This window comes from Asparagus officinalis, chromosome 7 (assembly GCF_001876935.1).
Source record: "Asparagus officinalis chromosome 7, Aspof.V1, whole genome shotgun sequence".
In the NCBI taxonomy this organism is placed as follows: domain Eukaryota; kingdom Viridiplantae; phylum Streptophyta; class Magnoliopsida; order Asparagales; family Asparagaceae; genus Asparagus; species Asparagus officinalis.
This window is the reverse complement of record NC_033800.1, coordinates 36331392-36354727: the sequence shown is the minus strand read 5'-3', so window position 1 is coordinate 36354727 and position 23336 is coordinate 36331392. Positions and strand designations below refer to the sequence as shown.

Sequence of the window (23336 nt, the reverse complement as noted above, 5' to 3'; positions counted from 1 at the left end):
TTTCATCCTCGTCTCCCCTCTATCTTATTCTCTCAACTTTCCTCCTTTCCAAAATACTTCCTCTCCCATTTTCTCCTTCCTCCCTCCCTTTGTTTGTTCACCATCTGCTTCATCCTCTTCTTTTTTCTTTCTTACTCCCTCTCATCTTTCCTCGTTCCCAAAATCCTCACCTTTACCTTCTCTTCTCCCTCCTCCATCTATATGTTCCTCCCCTTAACCTCTCTCTATCCTCTCATCTTGGTCTTCTCCTCTCCTTCTCTCCTCTCCTTTGCGTTTTCTCCTCTTTCCTCTCAAACGCTAACTTAAAAGGGAGAACAGAATGGAGGAGGAAAGTGAGGGGCGTGGGGAGATGGGGGTTGAAAAGAAAGAGAGAGAGTTAAGTTTTTATGCAAATATTTTAATTTTGATGATAAATTTATAAGTGTGAAAGATATAAAGGGCATATACGCAAAATTTTACTTTTTAAGTCTAAATTGCGTCACTTTAATATTTTGACCCTCAGAGTAGTGAGGAGGTCATTGAAGACATAGGCATAGCAATCTAAAATATGACGAACCCCACTCTTTTATGAGGAATAGTGCAAAAGTAGATTAAAGAATATAGTTAAAATTATCCTTTATTACTTTTCTTCACGAAACCCTCACCCAATTCTCCCCCTCCAAACTCGCGAGCAAACCCTGGAATTTGGGGAAAGGGGCAGGATGCATTGCTGGAGATTTGCTAGGGCCTGGGAGCGAGCACCATTTTCAGTATCTTTTCCCTCCCCTCGCTTATGAGCTCAACGACGGCTAGGAGCTGAGCTGATCACTCTATTGTCTCCTCTATCTCTAGTTTCCGTTCTTTGGGCTTCGCCTCCGCCGAATCGAAGAGATGAAGTCGCTTATGGACGCATCATTTGCAAATTGCCATCGGACTTATTTCATTTCCTTTGGGCAAATCAATTGGTTGTCCGCAGGTGACCCTTTATACTCGTCTCCTCGATTCGTTAAAAAGTCCTCTCTTTCCTGGTCACGCCCTTCACGGCGTCAGTCTTCTCAGTTAAGTGTAGGGGAGAAAGCAGACGGCCTCACCACATCTATTCCTTGAATGGCACTTTGACCATTAGTTCGTTTTAAACACCCGACGCGATCAATAACAAGCCGATATGTTCTTTTATGCAATTAATTACCCCGGAAATAATGGGTAGAAAAGAGTTAAGGCTAGTTAGGTGTGGCTCATGGTCTCTTTATTATGGGGATCACCATTTCCAAAGTGCCCTCAGAGTCGCAGACGATACGGTCTTAACATCCTTTACTGCTGTTGGCAATTTTTTGGATGATATATCGTGATTTTTCCGATATGTCAGTTGGTATTTGAGCTTCAAAAAATAGGCCGAGATGTTGCAATACTGATTTGGCTTCTATTTGTTTTAAGAGATTGGTTTGAATTTATAGCTCAATTGAGGTCTAAACCTCAAGAAATGTATGCTTCTGTAATGATTGGAATGAAGAATTATGGCTCAATTGGGATCTAATTCTTTAGTAAAAGTTTTGCAAATGATATTGCCTTTATTGTAGTTCCATTCTTTGGTCCATCGAGTGTGAACAACGATGATATATGCATGTTATCGAGTTGCCCTGATATTTATTAGGTATCTCTGATGTATACCTGATATCTGCTACCTGATACGGAAATTTTCCATTCGACATGTTCTTGAATCGACATGTCCTTGATATCCTGATTTGGACCTACTTCAAAATGAAATTTGATCTCACGTCCTATTCTATCTCAATAGTGGAGATTTGGACATTTTGGCGCTTGAATACTAACCCTATTAATAGAAAGGGGAAAAAAGTGAGGAGTAGTACGGTCATTATAATTTGTCAGCTCCTTTGAAAAGAACGTGATGAGCATGTTTTCAATTCAAAGAGTCGCACTGAAGAAAATATGAGGAGTAATGCATCATGTTTAATAGAGTTCTGGACTAATTAACTGTCGCTATATAGAATTAGGATATCTTATGCCAATGACTAGTTTACACATACTTCCCTCTTTATGTATTTCTATCTTTGTAAAAATTAGTTTCATTACTATTAATGAACCGAGACTCAGTCTCAAGACTTTTTCTTTAAAAAATATTCACCAGGTAAGTTATTCAAGTCCTTTCATTCTTCCAGGTTGGCAAGTTCGTTCAGCTGCTCTCATCATTCTTTGGGGGATTTATAATTGCATTTGTTCAAGGATGGGTTCTCACCCTTGTTATGCTTACCACAATTCCGCTCTTGGTAATAGCTGGGGGAGTCATGTCCATAATAATATCAAAGATGGCATCAATGAGGCCAACAGCTTATGCAGAAGCAGCAACTGTAGTGGAGCAAACAATTGGTTCAATCAGGACAGTAAGTAATATATGCTATAAGAAGTTTGTATTTAGTTACAAATGGAAAACATAATAATTTACAATTGAATGTGTTTTACGTAGGTTGCATCTTTTACTGGGGAAAAACAATCTGTAGACAAGTACAAGAAATCTCTCAGGAGGGCTTATGAAGCTAGTGTTCAAGAGGGTCTCGCTTCTGGGTTAGGTTTTGGTACTGTAATGCTTATCACGTTCTGTGGGTTAGGTTTGGGATTATGGTATGGCTCGAAGTTGATATTGGATAAAGGGTACACAGGTGGTGATGTCATCAACGTGATATTTGCAATTTTGAATGGCTCCCTGTAAGTTGCTAATTTATTTATTTTGTGCATATAGTTATTGAAACCTTGCTGATAAAGGAACTTGCTTTAAGAGATTTTCCTTTGAAAATTTAAATGAAATCATTAAGTTTGTTGACTATTTGAGTACCTAGTCCATTTTGTGTTAGTTTATCACATTACAAAGTTTACAGTATTTTGTTAATGTTGCATGATTGAATCTAATTATTGTTACACATCTATCTCTAGGATCTCTATAAACATCATATATGTATTTGTAGAATTTTTTCCCTCAAATTTTTGTTTGTTTAATAAATTTTAGAAAATTTTCCAGATATTTTCGTACTTCTTTTAAATTTTGTCCCTATTTATTAATAAAAAAAAGAAAAAGATTGGCTTAGCGCTTTTCCTTGCTTAAGCCCCAAAAAGCGTAAGCGGCATTTTCTACTTTCCGCAACCTACACACAACACACTACACACTAGTGGTGCATTCGGTCCAGATACGGCTCAGATATAATACTTAACATATCCATACTCGCTTACTTATCATGGATATGGATACAAATGCGGATATACCTTGATGATAAAAATTTATATCCATATCCACTAAAATTGGATATATAAGCGATATGCATGCGAACACAAAATAAATATGAGAAAACTAGATAATATTGAAAAAAAATATAGTTCAGGTGATACAAAAGAGTTCATTAATACAAAATAAGCGGATTTATAAGTGGGCATGCATGCGAATGAAAAAATATAGTTCAGGTGATACAAAAGAGTTCATTAATATGTTCATTATATCTAAATAGCTAAGATTAGCTATCTTGATCATCAAAATTAATCTCAAATCCATAATATAAGGATTAAATTTATTGTAACAGTATGGCGGATATGCACTCGGATATTTCGGATCCAGATCCAGATATTTTTCTACAAAGTCATATCCATAACCATATCATATCGGTTATAGATTTGAGTAACTATATCTGTATCCTAATAGGATACAATTATAGATATTTTCTTAGATAAGGATACGGTTTAGCACCCCCTACTACACACATATGAGATTACTTGTTGTGCGTTGGCCGATCATCTAGGAAAAGTAAGCTACACAGAAATGATGAGTGATGAGATTCTCTCTTCTATGCAAATTGAAGGGGGCTTGACCCCTATCTTATCTCTTGGTAGTTTATTTAGCTAAATAAGTTGCCATCTCATGCCCTTTATTTTGCTATATATATGTTAGAAAAGTGAGTATCCTCGGTACCGACAATGTTGGTCCTTGATACTGAGGTCTCCACTTCTCATCCATTCATTTAAAGGTACTCATTTATAAGTGGTTCTCACTTTTGTTTTCGGGGAAAGTTGCTGTTTTCATTGCTTTTGAATCTGTTACAACTTCAAGCGTTACAACAAGAATCGATAAAAAGTCGGTCTTTTTATAAGACCTCCTCGTGCAACAAAACAAAGATTACAACTTTATCGAAAATAAACACGAGATCCCGTTTTGGTGCGGTCTCGCTTGCGTGGGTCTTTGGCCTGTGACGGGGACGTCAATATCCGTGGACCACCGGGGCAATCAGATCTGGTCCGGATAAATCAGACAGAGCTTCGTCGATCCGCGTGAGATCTAGAAACTTCTGATCCAGAAATATCGGACAGAGCTTCGTCGATCCGCGTGAGATCTAGAAGCTTAAAGCGTCAATCTCGGCTAAAGCGAGATATTAGCTCTTCTTAGTATTAACGCCAAGGGCTAATACTAAGGATCAGACGGGGAATGGGTGATGAAGACTGATGTAGACCTCTCCTCCTTGGTTGAAGCGCTCGATCACTCTTTGCTGCAGCAGGGCTTCGCCAAGGTTCTCCAAAAATCCAGATCTCCTCAAATGAGGCAAAGGGGTTGCTATTTATAGGCAATGGGGCACCTAGGGGGCTTAGACACCCCTGGGGTGTCTCCAGAAATCCGAGACACCCCTGGGGTGTCTCTAGAAATCCGAGACACCCGTAGGGGTGTCTCGGAAATTCCGAGACACCTTGGGGGGGTGTCTCGGAAATTCCGAGACACCTTGGGGTGTCTCGGAAATTCCGAGACACCCCTGGGGTGTCTCGGAATTTCTGAGACACCCCTGGGGGTGTTTTGGAATTCCTGAGACCCGTTGAGGTGCATTCGATTGTTTTCCCCGTAGATTCTTCGTCCGAACTCGGATTTGAGTGATTCCAGGTGCGTTGGATGCTTGACGAAGAGTTTGATCCGTTCTGGTGATTGGATTATCTGTAGAGTGATCGAGGCATGGATGGTGTTGTCCTTTTTGTGAACACTGCCGGGTTCTCGATTGATCCGGGTCTTCGTTGTTCTGAAATCCTATCCGCTCATGTAGCTCGTCGATTCACTTCAGTCGTTCGTCGACGTCAATTGGACTCCTGTGGCTCGGATAGTGACGTTCATCGTCGCTCTTTAACACTGAACCGTTCGTGGAGACCTATAAGCAATTTTCAATGCTTACAACTTGCTACTCACCCATTAGTTAAGTGGATGAGAAGTGATCACCTCACCACTAAACACCAAATTTGGTCCTTGGTATCAAAGATACTCTTATTCCTCCCCCCTCCCTCTGTATATATGAGGTTAATGGGTACCATATGCAATGATGTGGTTCTATCTCCATAATAGTTCTTTAAGATAATGTTCTTAGTTCAAGAAAAATGCCTGAATTGGTATCTTCTTCTGAGTTTTGTTCTTTTGTAATTTTCTAGTCACGATCTCTATATATTTGCAAACGTTAGCCATTAATTATTGTGCAGATCATTGTAGCTCTTTGTTTACTAACCTAATGCCTATGTAAATTATATTTTTAGTATATATTCAAACGAGAAACAGTGTAAGTGATTATTATTGCAAGAAAATGTCATTGCTAGTCCAATTCCATCATCCATCTCAAGTCTAAATAATATATTGCTTACCAGCGCTTTGGGCCAGGCTTCTCCATGCATAACAGCATTTGCAGCAGGGAGAGCTGCGGCATACAAGATTTTTAAGATAATCAACAGAAAGCCCGAAATTGATGGTTCCAATCCCTCAGGAAAGAAGCTTAATGACATTTATGGAGATTTAGAATTCAAAGATGTTTACTTCAGCTATCCAACGCGAAAAGATGAACAAATCTTCAGAGGATTTTCTTTATTCATAAAAAGGGGAACAACACTGGCTTTGGTTGGAGAGAGTGGAAGTGGAAAGTCTACAGTAATTAGTCTGGTCGAGAGGTTTTATGATCCAGAGGCCGGTGAAGTTCTGATAGATGGTATAAACCTCAGGGAGTTCCAGCTGAAATGGATCAGAGGGAAAATAGGACTTGTGAGTCAGGAGCCTGTACTATTTGCTTCAAGCATTAGGGACAATATAGCCTATGGAAAGGATGATGCGACGACTGAAGAGATCAGAGCTGCAGCTGAGCTTGCTAATGCTGCCAAGTTTATCGACAAAATGCCTCAGGTTGGATGTAATTGAGAACTTGATAGTGAAATTGGTCTTTTGTTAGATTTATCTACTAAACTGGAATTCATTGTATTCAGGGTCTTGATACTTTGGTTGGTGAGTATGGAACACAGCTATCAGGCGGTCAGAAGCAGAGGGTTGCAATTGCAAGAGCCATTCTAAAGGACCCCCGGATTCTACTTCTTGATGAAGCCACTAGTGCCTTGGATGCAGAGTCTGAAAGCATAGTGCAGGAGGCACTTGATAGAGTAATGGCAAACCGAACTACTCTTATTGTTGCACATCGTCTTAGTGCAGTTCGAAATGCTGATACAATTGCAGTCATACATAAAGGTTCAATTGTTGAAAAAGGTGCAATCCTACTAGACACGGTTTTACTTGTACAATCATTTCTCTCATTAAACATTTTCTCAAAAATACTCAAATACTATCTTGTACAGGTTCGCATTCAGAGCTACTAAAGGATCCTAATGGAGCTTACTGGCAACTCATACATTTGCAAGAAATGAGCGAAGATTCAGAAATTTTAGCTCAATCTGGCCGGCACAAGCTTAATCTTTCATCTGATGTTGGAAGGCAGTCTAGCCATCATACGTCTTTGAATCATTTGATAACCTGTGAATCAACATCATCTGTAGGGAACAGCAGCCATCACTCTATCTCAGTACATCCTGTGGGAATTGATTTCCAAGACAACAGATCAGAGGCAAAGAACACTGAAGTAACTTCCCAGGAGATAAAGGAAGTATCTATCAAACGCCTCGCTTACCTTAACAAACCTGAGATCCCCTTTCTCGCAATTGGTTCAATCGCTGCCATTGTTAATGGGACTGTGTTCCCCATTTTTGGAATTTTACTGTCTAGTGCGATTAAAACGTTTTATGACCCTCCTGCAAAGATGAAGAAGGATTCAAAGCTTTGGTCAATGTTGTTTTGTATGCTTGGTGCCATTTCTTTTCTAGCTTTTCCAGCCAGGACATATTTCTTTTGTGTGACTGGATCCAGGTTAATAAGAAGGATACGACTGATGACTTTTGAGAAGGTGGTTCATATGGAGATTGGATGGTTTGATCATCCTGAAAACTCGAGTGGAGCTATTGGCTCTAGATTATCAGCAGATGCCACAGCTGTTAGGCGTCTTGTTGGCGATGCACTTGCTTTATTTGTTGAGAATATCACTACTTTACTTGCTGGTTTAGTGATTGCTTTTATTGCAAATTGGCAACTATCTCTAATTATCTTGGCTCTCTTGCCCTTCATAGGCCTTAATGGATGGATCCAGATGAAGTTCATGAAAGGATTTAGCGCCGATGCAAAGGTTTGGCTTCACAATCTATCAAAATCCATGTTTGAAAAAGTTTTTTTGAAACTTGCTTTGAAAGTTTTTGAAGGGCAAATGTTCAAAACTCAAGAGAGAAGGTTGAAGCTTACGCCTCATCGCTTAAAGCATAACTAAAGTGTGCGATTTGCGCTTCATAAAGAGCTTCGCTTCTCTTTTGAAGTGCAGACTTTAGACAAGATAGGAGGATATAAAAGGATTTTTTATTAACATTAAAATGCCTTGTGTATCTTCAATATGACCATATGAGTGTAAATAAAATATATAAGTTATGCATGTAGCTAGTTTATTATGACATGCATTTATTCTTCACATATTTAATTATTATTTACTAATCAGGACATAAATGCTTCTATTTGTAAATTATTATACCACTATATATCATATGTTCATACTTTTCACAAACTTTAAAATTAAAATACTTAAAACTCATGATCTAAAGCCTACGCTTCGCTTCATTAGTGGGTCCCACATTTCGCTTTGTACTTTTGCTTTTTAAAACACTAGGTGGAATGCACGTGCACTGCACGTGGTCAAATATCGTAATTATTACTTTAATTTTATTTATTTACTATAACATGGTTGCAAAAAACTTTATAATTATCATAATATATTAATATTTTTTGGATATTTCCATGTGTGGTTTTAACATTTTGTCTTTCAGAAAAATAGTGATGTTTAAAGCCTTAAAATATTAATGATTTAAGATTAATTAGTAATTTGAATGTATAATTTCAAAATATTAATGATGTGAGGGATCAAGACGAAAAAACCTATTATTTTTAATGAAAAAATAAATTATTAAATTCATCAAAGAAAAATGGTAGGTTTTATCTAGTTAGTAAGGATTTTGTTCAATCATGAAAAAATCACTTCCAACCTGTTGTTTACTTCCACTTGTTGTTTATCCGGCGACTGAGTATTATAGATATTCAAGAATTTTTTTCTAGAATTTTCTAAGTTAGAATGTGCAAATTCAATCAAGAAAAAAAATATAAATTATGTGATCAATTCCAAAATCTGATGTACTCTTTTTACATCTTCCCACCTACTAATTGATCTATCAAAACGATTACTCTCTAGTTTCAGAAACTTATAAAATATAATCTAAGAATGATTTATACATATTATGCACTCATATTGATTGTACTTTAACAAAATAATTCATATCTATCCAATGTTAAACAATATCAAAAAATTTAGCTTGAGTTAGAAGAATACAATATCTGCAATGATACTCGTATCCAAGCTATGAGCTTCAAAAACTTATAAGAATGTGAGCAATATAAAATGACAAATTAATTTATTTTGTTAAATAATTTATTACAAATCATAAAAGACAAGGGGAATCAGGAGGATCATATACCCATCTCAAATAAATATTAAATTTCTCTTAGAAATTTTTATAGCAAAAGATTTTCAGAGTTGATGTGTAGGATAAATTTAAGGACAAATAACCCAAACCAGTTCATTGAGGGATAGACTTGCTATAAACTCCACTCTCATAAAATTGATGTTACATGTGCCTTAAGTTGTGCTTATGTTTAAGGGTTAATTTTAGAAAACTCCCCCTCAACTATGACTCTATGAAGGGCATGTCAATCTCCCCTTTTCTCCCTATCTCCACCCCTCCCCAAAACTATTTAAAACTGGGTAAATCTTCACTAAGTTTTGGGTGTTTTGTAGATAATCTATATCAACTTAAAAAATTTTAATTTAACCCATGTGAACTTTTCTCACTTAAATCTAACCTCTCAAAACTAATATCATTGAATCTTATCTATTATGTGACAAGTACTTGACTTGGAAAGACCAAAATATCAATCAATCATAAAAGAATTACCTTGGCTTTTGTCATATGAAAGAAAAAGATGTGATATAGAGGGAAAAAGAATTGTAAATTGGTTGTGGTCCTTTTATTATTGGTTGAGGATTTCTTTTTAATTAAAATTGTTCTCTTCAAGAGGGTATTTTTTCCAAATCACATATTGAATTAACTATGTTAAGAGGGTTTGTTGATAGAAGTGTAAAAGATTAGGAGAGTTTTTATGAGACGCTACAGTTGAGAGGTGTTTTCTAAAATTACACAAAAATTGAGAGGTGTTATTTATAACACCCCTATAATAAGGGGGTTTTATCAAATTGAATTAGTTAAGTGGATTTTTAAGACAATCCCTATAGTTGGGAGGATTTTTTTAAATTAACTATTCTTTTAAATATGGATTATTTATAATTTCTCCCTCAAAATTTTAATAATTTAATATTAGTCCCTAAAATTATGAGCAATTTAAAAAATTTGAGGGAATAACATAGAAGGATTGGATATTTAAAATCAATGAACTAATATCTAAATAACCTTCACATATTTGCTCTTACAGGCATCCTATGAAATATCGGCCGATATATTGCTATATCGGCTAATATATCGGGTTAAAGACTTTATCTCGGTAATATTTTATATTGTTTTCTTTTGTTTGGTGATTTTTTTGGTATATCGATCGTTATCGAAATATGGCTGATATATCCCTTTAAAGATATTAAGAAAATCATGTCATTTTTAATTTGATTATGGGCTCGGGTTTGGATCGTGTTTGGGAAACAAAATTGGAACCCACAAAACTCACAAAGACCACAATTCTTCTCCCAAATCTCTCCACTCTCGGTTCTCCCAAATCTTAAGCATATGTCTTAATGCAAAGTCTTATGTTTAAAATTCATTAATATGTTAGATAGTATGAATATTATCTCATGATACCCAATATTACATACACATCCCTGATTTTTTGCAATCTGATATCATTGATTTTATTTTTTCAATATTTATCTGATGTCCAACACTTTGTAGTAGTCCTTCAGAGGCCCCTTCTAAAGTTTTCTAAGCGAAGGATATAATTTCAGGAAATAATTCAAAATCTTGAGACTCATTCAAAATATGATACTTCAATTTTTCCACATCTCCTCTACTATATAAATATAAAGCTTAAGCATCTGGTCTCATATTATATGATGAATATTATTTATCAATGGGATCATATACTATTGTTTGTGGATAACAAAGGTTTCAAATCTTTTATAGGCTTAACTGAACTTAAATACCTTATAGTTTACCACAATTGTACTTATATATCTCCACTTGTATCTTGCTGCACTTCTTTTTTAATTTTAGATAAGGTATCTTGCTGCACTTAATTATCCTGATGTTTTCTAAAATTTAATGTTTGTACTTTCTGTCTTGTTACCTAAACATAAGAATGCTCTTTGTGATTTTCCTATATGAGTTTCATGGTATAATTTTAGGACAATTCTATGTTTTTTACTCTTTTTTCCTGAATACTTTATTGAAATGCAATTATCTATTAATATATAATTTTACATTACTAATAATTAATATGATGTAGAGTTTTACAATAACGTTGGAAGTTTTAAGGACCAAACTATACAAACTTAAAGTGACATATAATATAATTAATTAACATTTAACAATGATAATTAATTTAGTTTAGTTAGTATTAGAATGTAATATCAAAAAAGAATAGGGTAGTATAGTCCTTGGAAAGTTTCTCCACAACTCCCTCTTTTAAAGGGAGTATGATATGATTGGTCAAAATCATTTGTTCATAATGAGCGGTAGGCAAGTCATTGAATATTATTGCTCTTACTACTGTTTCTTTGTTTCTTTTTTGAGGTCAGGGATTGGATGAGAGAGATCTGAGGCAATGACAATTCAGATTATTTAATATACAAATCTGAGATGTAATAACTGGGCAAATTACTATAAAAAAATACGGTTAGATATTTGTTGGTGAGACTGACAGATAAGATGAAAAGAATAGGTAAAGTGTTTCCTTTAGTTGCACCAATTTGTGGCACCTTGATTGCAAAGAGGACTAGGTGAATGTCGGGTTACGTTAAAACACCAAAAATTTTCTCATGTTATTTCCTAGAAATCATGTCGGTAACCACTACATTTGGAATGTTAACAAGGTAGAAGGTCTGGAAATTGTACAGTTAACCAACCTGATAGCAATATTGCGAAGATATATGTTATAATATATGAAGTCAGGTAAATGTTATGTTTTCTGGCGAGCCATTAGTTTTTACATTTAATTCTCTAAAGAAAATTTGTTACCTAACCTAGAAGGCGATCTTCATCACCTCCACATCTAAATCTCTTCTTCATCAGACATCACCGTGGGTACTATTCTCCCAAGAAAAAAAGTGAGTTATCGTGCTTGGCTCAATCCCAAGAAAACTTCTATGGGGTGGTTTCCAACGGTTTACAACCAACTACTAATTGTTAAACTTCTCTATATGGCAATCTAGGAACCTATCAGTTAATGCCCCAGAAAACACTAAAACTTTGCTCTTGTTGGTCACACAGATTAAGCTCTTACTGTCTTACAACAAAATACCTATATCTAAGTTCCTCTAGTGTAAAAGATATAATGTGATGAAACTTTGAAAATTGATGGTTCTTTATCTCAAAATGTGTACAGGAAAGGTATACCGTGATGAAACTTTGAAAATTGATGATTCTTTATCTCAAAATGTGTACAGGTGATGTATGAGGAAGCAAGTCAAGTTGCAAATGATGCAGTGGGGAATATAAGAACAGTTACTTCTTTCTCGGCTGAAGATAAGGTGATGGAACTGTACCAGAAGAAATGTGAAGGACCTACAAAGATAGGAATCAGGCGAGGATTGATTAGTGGTATTGGTTTTGGGGCATCCTTCTTCGTGCTTTATTGTTCTTATGCAGCCTGTTTATATGCTGCTGCACGCCTTGTAGAGGATGGAAAGATTGCATTTGGAGAAGTTTTTCGAGTGCGTCCCATCTATTCTTCCAAAAAGATTTTAGTTAAATTCAATATTAACTTCTTTTTAGTTACAGTTGCATTCTACAGTTGTGGGTAAACGGTAACACGAAATATTGAATCATTTAGTGTAATTATTGCAATTTCCAGACATCATCAAGACTTTTTGACGTGCACGTTAGAGATTTGATAACTGAAAGTAGCTCCACACAGAACATCTAGAATTAAGCAAAAGGTTCACCTTTGCTTGTGAAATTAAATTCATTCGTGATGTTTTTATTACGTGTATTTATCAACACAAATGCGGTATAACATAACTCAATTGAAGTTTAGAGAGACAGTGAATGTCAACTAAAGGTCTTTAGTAAATAAAGTACATATATATATATCAAATCTTGGATAAAAACAATAATTACCTTCTTCTATTATGCATATGGCCACTATTATGATTAAAATTTTAATTCTATTTAAACTGTTGGATATCATTCACAGTATTTTTCTTCTCATATAGTAGATCAATGTTAAATCCTCATCTCAATGTGAGCAGGTTGTCTTCGCTCTCTCTCTGTCAGCCATTGGAATTTCTCAAACAAGTGCCGCAGCTTCAGATTCTAGCAAAGCCACAGCTGCTGCAGCTTCTGTGTTTGCAGTTCTTGATCACAAGTCTAAGATAGATGCTGATGATGATTCCATGATGAAATTAGAAAGTCTAAATGGAAACATTGAGTTCCGGCATGTCAGTTTCAAATATCCAACAAGGCCCTATGTCCAGGTTTTCCGAGACTTATCCTTGTCAGTTCATTCCGGAAAGGTACATATAGTATCACCATCTACATGTTTCTAATTGTTTTCACGAATTAAACAAATATAGTGCTTAGTACAAAAAAAGTTCTCGGCTAACCTCCATCAGTTGAAATGATGGTATGTCATTTTTTTCCCTGCGCTTTAATGTTATTCTGAAGATGCTTAGTTGATATATAATGTTTATGTAAAAAGTTTGGCGCATTACTAGAGTTTGTATTATTTGTAGAGAAATAAGTTTTGGTATGTTAGAAAAGATTAGTACAACCAAGAGGAAGATGCATATTCTACATAGGAGAATTTTTTTTAAAATTTTTCAATTTTTATTAGTAAAATAGGCCTTTTTTTGCTTTAATTTGCAAAATGGACCACTTTTTGTTCAGGTCATTACGACTAGCTAAAAAATGGTCGATTTTGCAAAATAGAGACTTTTAAAAATACGAGACGACTAGTCCCATGTAATAGTGGTCACTAATTAAGGGTTAATCAGATTAACAGTCCCGTGTATTTTAAAAGAAGCAGATTAACCCTTAATTAGTGACCACTAATTAGGGGTGCATTCGGTCTAGATACGGCTCAGATATGATACTTACCATGTCCATATCCGCTTACCCATGTCAGATACGAATACTGATATATCTCGATAAGAAAAAATCAAATCTATATTCGCTAAAATCGGATGCGGATATGAATATACATGCAGATTTATTAGCGGACATGCATGCGGATGTATAAGCAGACATACATATGGATACAAAAAAAGTGTGAGAAAACTAGATAGTATTGGAAAAAATATAGTTCATGTGATACAAAAGAGTTCATTAATATGTTCACATATCTGAAAGCTAATATTAGACATATTGATCATCAAAATTAACATAAAATCCATAATCTGAGCATTAAAACTATCGTAAAAAGTATGCCTAATTTATATACGGATATTTTGGTTACGAGACCGGATATTTCACTACAAAATCATATCCGTAACTATATTCTATCGGTTATAGATTTGAATAACTACATATGTATCATAATGGATATGGTTACGAATATTTCCTCAGATACGGATACGGTTTAGCACGCTTATCACTAATTACACAGGATTAGTAGTCCCGTGTTTTTTAAAAGCTTTTAATTAGCAAAATAAACATTTTTTGGCCAGCCATGACATGATGACGTGGTCAAAAAGTAGTCGATTTTGCTAATTAAAGCATAAAACGGTCACTTTTGCAAATAAAATTTCAAAAATGGTCTTTTTAAAAATTTCTCCTTCTATAAAATATTTTTCGTGATCAAAACTGATAAAACATAGGGTTGATATTAGTCCCTCAAAATATTTCATAGGTCGAAATTAGTCCCCCAAATCATTTGAAATTGCTATTATGTCCTCAAATCAGATAAGCTATTTGAAATTAGTCCCCCTCGTTAGCACCCGTTTGAATTGAGGGGAATATTCCTTCGACTTTAACTTTTTTGGAGCAGATTGCTAGTTATACGCTTTCTAATATAAACTCAAACCTGATGTAGAGCGAGAGAGATTGGTGTTGATTTTGGATTTCTTAAAAGATGAAGGGGGGAGGGATAGTTACTTGATGAGGTTTTATTTGGTAATTACTCATCCATAGTTAAGCACTAATCCAAGCATGGTTACAAAATGACTAATTACAAACATTTTAAACGATTTAGAGAACTAACAGAAATTTTAATGATTTGAGGAACTAATCTCAAATTATGAAAGATTCAATGGTCAATATTGAAATAATCCTAAGACAATCAATCAACAACATTCTTATAGTTGGCATTTGATCCTTTGTCATATAAATTCAATTGCATTGATTCAAGTCTTCTGTTTTTCCTATACGCTTTTCCTACTATATATTAGTTGTACCTTATCACGCGCAAACAATCACCATGTTGAAGTGTAGGATCTGAGACGCAAGCCTAGAGGGCCGCTGAATAAACTTGTACTGTTTTTTGCTAAAACACAGAATATTCAACGGAAAAGATAAAATAAAAGTTATTTTATAGTGCTTCGGATAACAATCATACGTCCACTTTTCTCACATAGGAGTTTTCTCACTATTCAAAAAGTTCTTCCGAATCACAAACATATTCAATAGGCTTACAAGACCGCCCCAATGAGTAACACCTATCCCTAGCTAGATCTAATTCCTCAATTCGCCCACCGCTTGAGTACGCTGTAAGAAACAAGTTTAATTCAAATAAACCAATATTAATTATGTGCAATACAAAAAGATCTTACTGTCTTTTTGATAAAACAAACTTGTTAGACCTTGGGGGGTAATTAGAGTCTTATGCTAATCTAATCCGATTTTATGCTAATTAAAAACTTATGAATAAATTATTCTTGCAAGATAGATATACAATATGTTATGAATAAGAATATGCAATATGAACAAAAAGATATATTCTACATGATGAAATATATGCAAGGATATATAAACAACACAAGGGTAAACAATCTAAACTAAAGATACAATTGTGATATGGCAATATAAACAATGCAAACACACAATATAATCACGGAGTTCGGACCTTCCGTCCTACGTCTCTGCTCCTCACTCCCGGGGAGAAATCCACTATCACAACCGGGTTTTCTACGCTCACCCGAATAACGTTTACACCTCACACTCTGTTTTCTAGCTAACCGAAAACTCTACAATATCACACTATCAAACCGGGTTTTTTATGCTCACCTGAATAACGTTTACACCACACAATATCGGTTTTCAACGCTCACCGATCAACGATCACAATCTCATAATATAACTAAACTCCACACTCTCTTAGTGTTGGTCTCTAGTTCGTATCCTTTCTCAAGTGTTCGGATACAACCTCTCCTTAGGTTCGTCAACCGATGTCACTCCTCTTGGAAGCGACCCCGTCTCTCACCACACACTCCTCTCGGTGTACTAGTGTAATACAAAGTGAATCTCACAATAAGCACAATACAACAAATGATTATTCTCTAATATGAATGAGAACACAATATAGGCTCACTCTTAATTGTTACAACTCCCTACAATCTAAATTATACTAAGTATGAAAATACAATAAGCTCAATGGTTGTGTGTGTAAGCAATGAGAAAATCAATTATAAACTCAATGTAAATCCTAGCTTGATAAAAATGATAAACAACAAATAATTAATATAAAGCTAGTATTGAGTTTAGAAATTCTTCTCTGAAGAAACAAGATGGAGAGATGGATTAAAATGAAGCTCAAACAATGTAGATGATCTCCTCTACTTATAAGAAACTTCTTCACAAACAAACTCTTTTAAAACACACTAAACAAACTTTAAAACCCTTGTTAAACTTGTTTAAAACATTTCTTGAGTTATTTGGAACTGAGGATATGTGGGGGTATTTATAGGAATTCCAAAGCTAAGAGAAAACAAGGCAAAAAGACCAAAACCCAAAACCAGTACAGTCTGAAAATATAGCCGTTACAAAATTATGAGTCGACTCAGTACTGTTCATGAGTCGACTCATAAGTAGCCGTTACAGGCTAAAAACCAACTTATGGGTCGACTCATAAAATTCATGAGTCGACTCATCATGCATGGATCGGCTCATGAAGTCATGGGTCGGCTCATGAAGTCAACCTGATGGGTCGACTCATGATGTTATGAGTCGACTCGTCAGAAACAAAATGTAAACTACACAACAGTTTATGAGTCGACTCAACACTGTTCATGAGTCGATTCAAGACATGCACACTGTCTGTTTTAAACAGAAATCTGATTTTCAAACCTCTTTTAAAAATAGTAAATAAAATCAGAAAAATGTAATACTTTGGGAAATGATTGTAAACATGATAATAAACATGCTTCAAAAACTGGTTTACAAAAGGGACATCCCAAATAAAAAATATCATTATTTTGCAAAATAGTCCAAAACATGAAAATGTAAACACACGAGTTTTGATATTTTAGCTTAATCATGTTTTGAAACAATACAAAATAATTTTGGAGACTTGATAAAATATGTATATGATTATTGTTAAGTCCAAAAACTGAGAATACAACATTTTCACAAAATTGCATATTTTACAAACTTTTTAGAAATAATAAATATGATTTCATTGAACTAAATAAAATTGATATTGATGAAATCATATATAACTATATATATATACATAAAAACCAATATAATGTGTGTGTATATATGATTGAGCTTAAAGTACCAACACATAATATAACACCTAAACTAAATGTTACCCAAGCAATCTTGATCTTCAATAAGCTTGACTCGGTACACTTGGATGAAACATGAACTTGGATCTTCAACTTGAATTGCATGGCTTCACTTCACTATTCCGCCAACCTCCATTAAATATGATCGTGAATGCTCGATTCTATCCAACCTCCAACTCGTTGTTTATCTATAGTAAACAGAAATACACCAACACTAGACAAACAACATTAGTGGTAAATTATTTGTTAAATATCATCAAAATAAAGAGGCCAACAAAACTGTCTTTCAAAGAATATAAGAGAATCTTGGTGAAGAACGGTGATGAAGATCAATCCAAGGGCAACTCTCATTGCTACAATAGATCCGGTGTAGTGTGCGTTTGAGGCTCTGGGGGTCAAAACGTTCAATGAAATCTTCTCAATTCAAAACCCATGAACTCTCTTTTCTATCTCCTTCAATGATATATAGTCCCCAATAGGTCAGGAAGAGATATCTTAAATATTGTAGAGTTTAGAGATTAGAGGAACGACGAACGACCGAGATTAAAACTTAAAATCTGCAATTAGCCGATGTTACCATCGATGATTACTCTCGACCATCGATGTTGTCGAGGCACTATCAATGTGTTACTGCATGCCATCGATGATCTAAAATCTTCTCTCTGGAAATCATCAATTGGTTACTGTAGCCATCGATGAGCTCACCTATCATCCATGAGTCACCATTGACCATCGATGGTAAGGTGGCTGAAATCAGCTTTTGAGTTGATTTTCGCATTGTTTCGCCTCGTACACTTTTTATACCTATATTTACATGTACTATATCATCTCAAACAATTATTAATACCAAATGAGAGTTTGTTAGTACTCAAACAAGAGATATTATATGGTCTACATCCTAACATGAACTAATGAAAGCCATCTCTGAAGCCTGACAAGCTCCATTTCATTTTTCAGACTCTTGCATTGGTTGGAGAGAGCGGAAGTGGTAAATCAACCGCAATAGCTTTGTTACAGAGATTTTATGATCCTGATTCAGGTCATATATTGATAGATGGAATTGAGATAGAAAAGTTTCAGGTGAAATGGCTGAGGCAACAGATGGGTCTCGTAAGTCAAGAGCCATCCTTGTTTAACGACACTATTCGGGCTAACATTGCTTATGGAAAAGGAGGAGAAGCCACTGAGGCTGACATTGTTGCTGCTGCTGAGTCATCAGATGCCCACAAGTTCATATGTAGCCTGCAGCAGGTTTGCTCTGACCCGTGAATAAATTCCGAAATTCTAATCCCATCATCTTCTTCCTGAACCTCCAAGAAATTTTCTTTCTTTGGACTTTCTATAAGAGCTTACAACCAAATAGGAGGAGGATTTTGTTGACTCTCTAGCTTCTCCTAGTGCTTATTCTCCTTTATCTATTACTTTGTTATTTTGATATTGTCCCTCAAATCTTTCATATTTTGGGATTAGTCTCTCAAATCATTGAAATTAATATTAAGTCCCACAAATCATATAAAAGATAAAATGTTTGCAGTTAGTCATCATTTATAAAATCTGTCCAATTTGTTAACCATGGTCGGGTTAGTGCTAACTATTTACCTATGATAGGTAATTATTAAACTAGCCTAACTATGTAATGCCCGCCCACGAACATTAATTTTCCCTCTCTCTAGCTCCCACTCCATTTTTTCGGAAGGGGGGAAAAATCCCTCTTTGTCACCCCCAAAATCAACATCAATACCCTTGTCTCTCCCCCCAAATCTGGTGGGGGCTGCATTAACTTATGTTCCACCCAAATAAATTAGAGTTCAAGGAATGTTCTTCCCAACTCAAATGATGCTAATTAGAGGGTTTCAAACAACTTATATGATTTCAGCGAACCTAACATCGATTTCCATGATTGGGACTTACCCCAAATACGAAAGATTGTAAGGGACTAATACAAAATAGCCCCAAGATTTTTTTTATACTCTGTCTGATTTTTGAATTATAGGGCTACGATACTTCGGTTGGAGAGCGAGGGATCCAGCTATCAGGTGGTCAGAAGCAACGGGTGGCAATTGCACGCGCAATTGTGAAGGAGCCCAAAATTTTGCTCCTGGATGAGGCGACGAGTGCACTTGATGCTGAATCTGAACGTGTCGTTCAGGAAGCATTAGATCGAGTTATGGTAAATAGGACCACGGTAGTTATCGCCCATCGACTGTCTACGATCAAAGGTGCTGATATGATAGCTGTTGTTGGAAATGGTACGATCATAGAGAAAGGAAAGCACGAGACGCTGATGAATATCAAGGATGGGGCATATGCCTCCTTGGTAGCACTTCATTCAAGTTCAGCTTTATAATTACACCATTGTTTTTATTGACGAAATTATTGAGTTTCAGTTTTTTCAACCATGTCACTTTGCATCTCATAAGTAACTATTGTTAAATTGTGTTACAATGTGATTGGAAATAATCTTAATGCAAAATCTTTGGCATGAACTAATGATATATTGTTTACAATTTCTCCGCAATCATACTCACTTTATAAGCACGTGTTTCGGAAAATCTTTCGATAGACAAAAATACCCTTAAAATTCAAATAATAATCCATTAAGTAAGAGTAAGTTGATAAATTTATGAATTCTTATTGGATATACATAGTATGAAGATAAGAATATAGTTTAAATTAAACTGTAAACCTAAATAAAATTATTAAATGCTAAATTTACAAATGTCTACAAGATAAAGGGTGTATATGCAAAAATTAAATAAATTAACAAGACAAATAATGTCTGTCCCAAAGGTCAAACTCAAGAACAACACAGACCTACAAATTTACATAATCTGGATGTGATATTTGCAAAATCCACCAAACAAATTAAAGAGACAAAAGTCATTCTCAACATTATAAAAAAGAAAAATCAAAACAAATAGTTGTGACCTGAGGACACAGCATGACGATCTCTCACGGACTAAAATTCAAGTAGTTCATGGTACTGTATAATTAGTTTCAAAGTTTAATTATATTATTATTATTTAAATAGAACTCTATTTATAATTGTTATCCTCTCACATGCAACATCACGTACCAATATATATAAGCCAATAAATTACAATAATTTTCATAACACTTTTATCTCCTTTAATAGGTATGTGCTTTTGTTATTTTCTTCTTATTAGATTAGATTAGATTATTTTAAAATAATTTATTATATTGTATATTTAATCTTTTCATATTAAGAAATAGCAATAATTTTCACAACACTTTCATCTATTTTCTTCTTATTAGATTAGATTAGATTATTTTAAAGCAATTAATTATATTGTATTTTTGCTTTTTTCTAATCAGAAATTGTAATAATTTTCATAGCACTTTCATCTCTTTCAACAGGTATATGCCTTTATTATTTTCTTCTTATTAGATTAGATTATTAGATTATTAGATTAGATTATTAGATTAAATTAGATTTTTAAAAAATTATGAATAATAAAATTACAATAATTTTCACATCACTTTCATCTATTTTCTTCTTATTATATTAGATTAGATTATTTTTAAGTAATTAATTATATTGTATATTTGATCTTTTTTACATATCGCAAAGTTTAATTATAATATTATTATTTAAATACATAATTTTTGTATAAAAGCCAAAGAGAATTTCACATGTATCTTAGATCTCAATGTCAATTGTAATACTTACATATATGTGTTGGTTAAAATACATTTCATGTATAGGCTTAACTTATATGATCCTACTTTAACAATTATATAATTTAAATTTTTTACACTCAAACTCTTCCACAAAGCCAAAAAAGAATAGCAATGCTATAGCCCCCACACACACACACACTATTTTCAAAACCACCATTCTCCATCTCCATCTATAATATATCCACATATCTAGATTAAGCTTCTAGAATTTCTCTCCCACCACCTACACCATTGATCAACTCTCCTTTTGTCATTTGTACTTAAATTGTATAACATTCATTGTGATGATGATTCACTTGGGTCCTCTACCTGCCTTTAAGGCACAATAAAAAATAATGTATTAGGCCTTGTAGTTAGTTAATAATGAGATCCTGTCATTATAAACAAATTAAGCAAATATTAATAATTTTTAAGAATGTACTACGTTCCCCTAGCTTTCACTACAAACTGTTAGGTCTCATGTTTATGAGCATATTGTCTAATCTAGTTTTGATGATTAACAAACAATTCCTAACATCGTTTTTTGAGTGTTTGCATTTTGTTTGTTAGGTATTCTACACAAAGATCATCTGTCGAAGGTTGGTTGGAATTGATCACAAACGTCGACGATATCTTGGAGGTTGGTGGAAAATCGGAATGGAGCCATCGCAATTCAAATCAATATTCATCATCTCTTCATTCGCAATCAAGACGAGCTTATTGAAGATCTATTGCTTGGGTATAGTAGTTTTAGGTTTATACTTTATGTGTTTATACTTAGAGGTCAAACCATACACACACATTTTATTCGTTTTTATTGTTTTACATATTTGTTTCATATTTATCCCATTATACATTTTGTTTGGGAAAATTACGTGTTTACGCATTAAAGACTTGACTATACTATTTTGCATCTTTTATAAAGTCTATTAATCCACTCAAAAGAAGTTTCAAACTTGTTTGAAATTATTTTATCAAAATCAAGTGTTTAAACGAATTAGTATTTTGACTATTTTGTAAAATGATGAGTTTTTACAAATGAGAAATGATATTTCAAAATTTTCTTCTCTAACATATTTTCATGTGAATAAACATTTCCCTGAGTTTCACAATTTTTGGAATTTATTTACTATTTTTAAACACACTTTGAAAATCAGTTTTACTGTTCATATAAGGGTTGTGCACGTTTTTCGGTCGACTGTCTGTTCATATCAGTCGACCGATAAATTGCTCTGAAATTTTATTTTTGTTTCTGCTTAGTCGTCCAATCCTTATCAGTCGACTGAACAGTATTATCAGTCGACCGATAGCTTATTTTTTTTTGCCTGTTCAGTCTATCAGTCGACCGATGAGGTTCATCAATCGACTGATAATGGCTAGTTTGCCTAGTAACGACTAGTTTTGAACTGTTTTGTTTGGGAGGTTATATACATAGCATTCAAGCCTTGTTCTTGAGACATGGATGTTTAAGTGAGTTTATATAAGATTATTTTCAAGAGTTTTAAGTGTTTTTTTATTTATGCAAAAGAATTTTACAAAGAGAAGGCTTTTAATTTCGGTTTTGAGGAGGTCAATCTCAAACATCTATATCTACATCTTTTTGTTTAGAGAAGTTTTTCTAAACTCATTCTCTAGCCTATTTATATTTTTGATTATCATATTTGAGCTAGATTTAAATTGAGTTTAATTTTTGTTATTATTCATTGTTTACACCCACCCACCCACTTGAGCTTAAGTTATATAACATATCATATATTTTGGGTTGTGGGTATATTTCATTGAAAGAGCTTAATTTTTGTTCTCATTCATATTAGAGAACAAATCTTGTATTTGCACTTTCATTGAGAGATCATGTTGTAATACACAAGGACACTTAGGAGTGGTTGGGAGAAGAACGGGCTCAATTTTAAGAGGAGAGACTTGGTTGTAAAAGTCTAGGGAGAGGTATAATTCCAAGCACTTGAGAAAGATGACACGGGTAGGCCAACACTTAAAGGAGTGTCTTGTGGGATTGACAACATGTGATTTGTAACGTTATCGATGAGCGTTGAAAATCGAATTGTGTAGTTGTTATTTGTGTTGATAGTGGAGATTCTCCTCGAGGGTAAGGAGCGGAGACATAGGTCGAGGGTTGACCAAACTCCGTGATCATTCCTTTGTGTTTGCGATTGTCTTGGCGCACTTTTATATTTGTTATTATCTTGTGCATGTTTATATCGCCTATTGTGCCATGCATATTTGTCACGCCCCGCTTCCCAAAATACACAGGAACCGGAACGTGAACAAGCCCGCGACGTATTAGATCAA

General features: G+C 34.5%; 1 protein-coding gene across 2 annotated transcripts in view; it reads left to right on the top strand.

Moving 5' to 3' along the window:
- The window catches only part of LOC109850915 (ABC transporter B family member 4-like), a 22789-nt gene extending 2951 nt beyond the window's left edge, over positions 1–19838 (top strand). The window contains exons 1-10 of one of the 2 annotated variants that reach the window (XM_020420999.1): positions 573–955; positions 2157–2378; positions 2462–2700; positions 5647–6172; positions 6253–6526; positions 6616–7493; positions 12072–12338; positions 12876–13139; positions 18306–18599; positions 19342–19838. In XM_020420999.1, coding sequence (XP_020276588.1) covers positions 2241–2378; positions 2462–2700; positions 5647–6172; positions 6253–6526; positions 6616–7493; positions 12072–12338; positions 12876–13139; positions 18306–18599; positions 19342–19695 — 3234 coding nt within the window. In that variant the 5' untranslated portion in view covers positions 573–955; positions 2157–2240 and the 3' untranslated portion in view covers positions 19696–19838. Of the gene's footprint in view, positions 1–572; positions 956–2156; positions 2379–2461; positions 2701–5646; positions 6173–6252; positions 6527–6615; positions 7494–12071; positions 12339–12875; positions 13140–18305; positions 18600–19341 lie in introns of those variants that run through there. The other variant, XM_020421000.1, reaches the window with a different exon arrangement.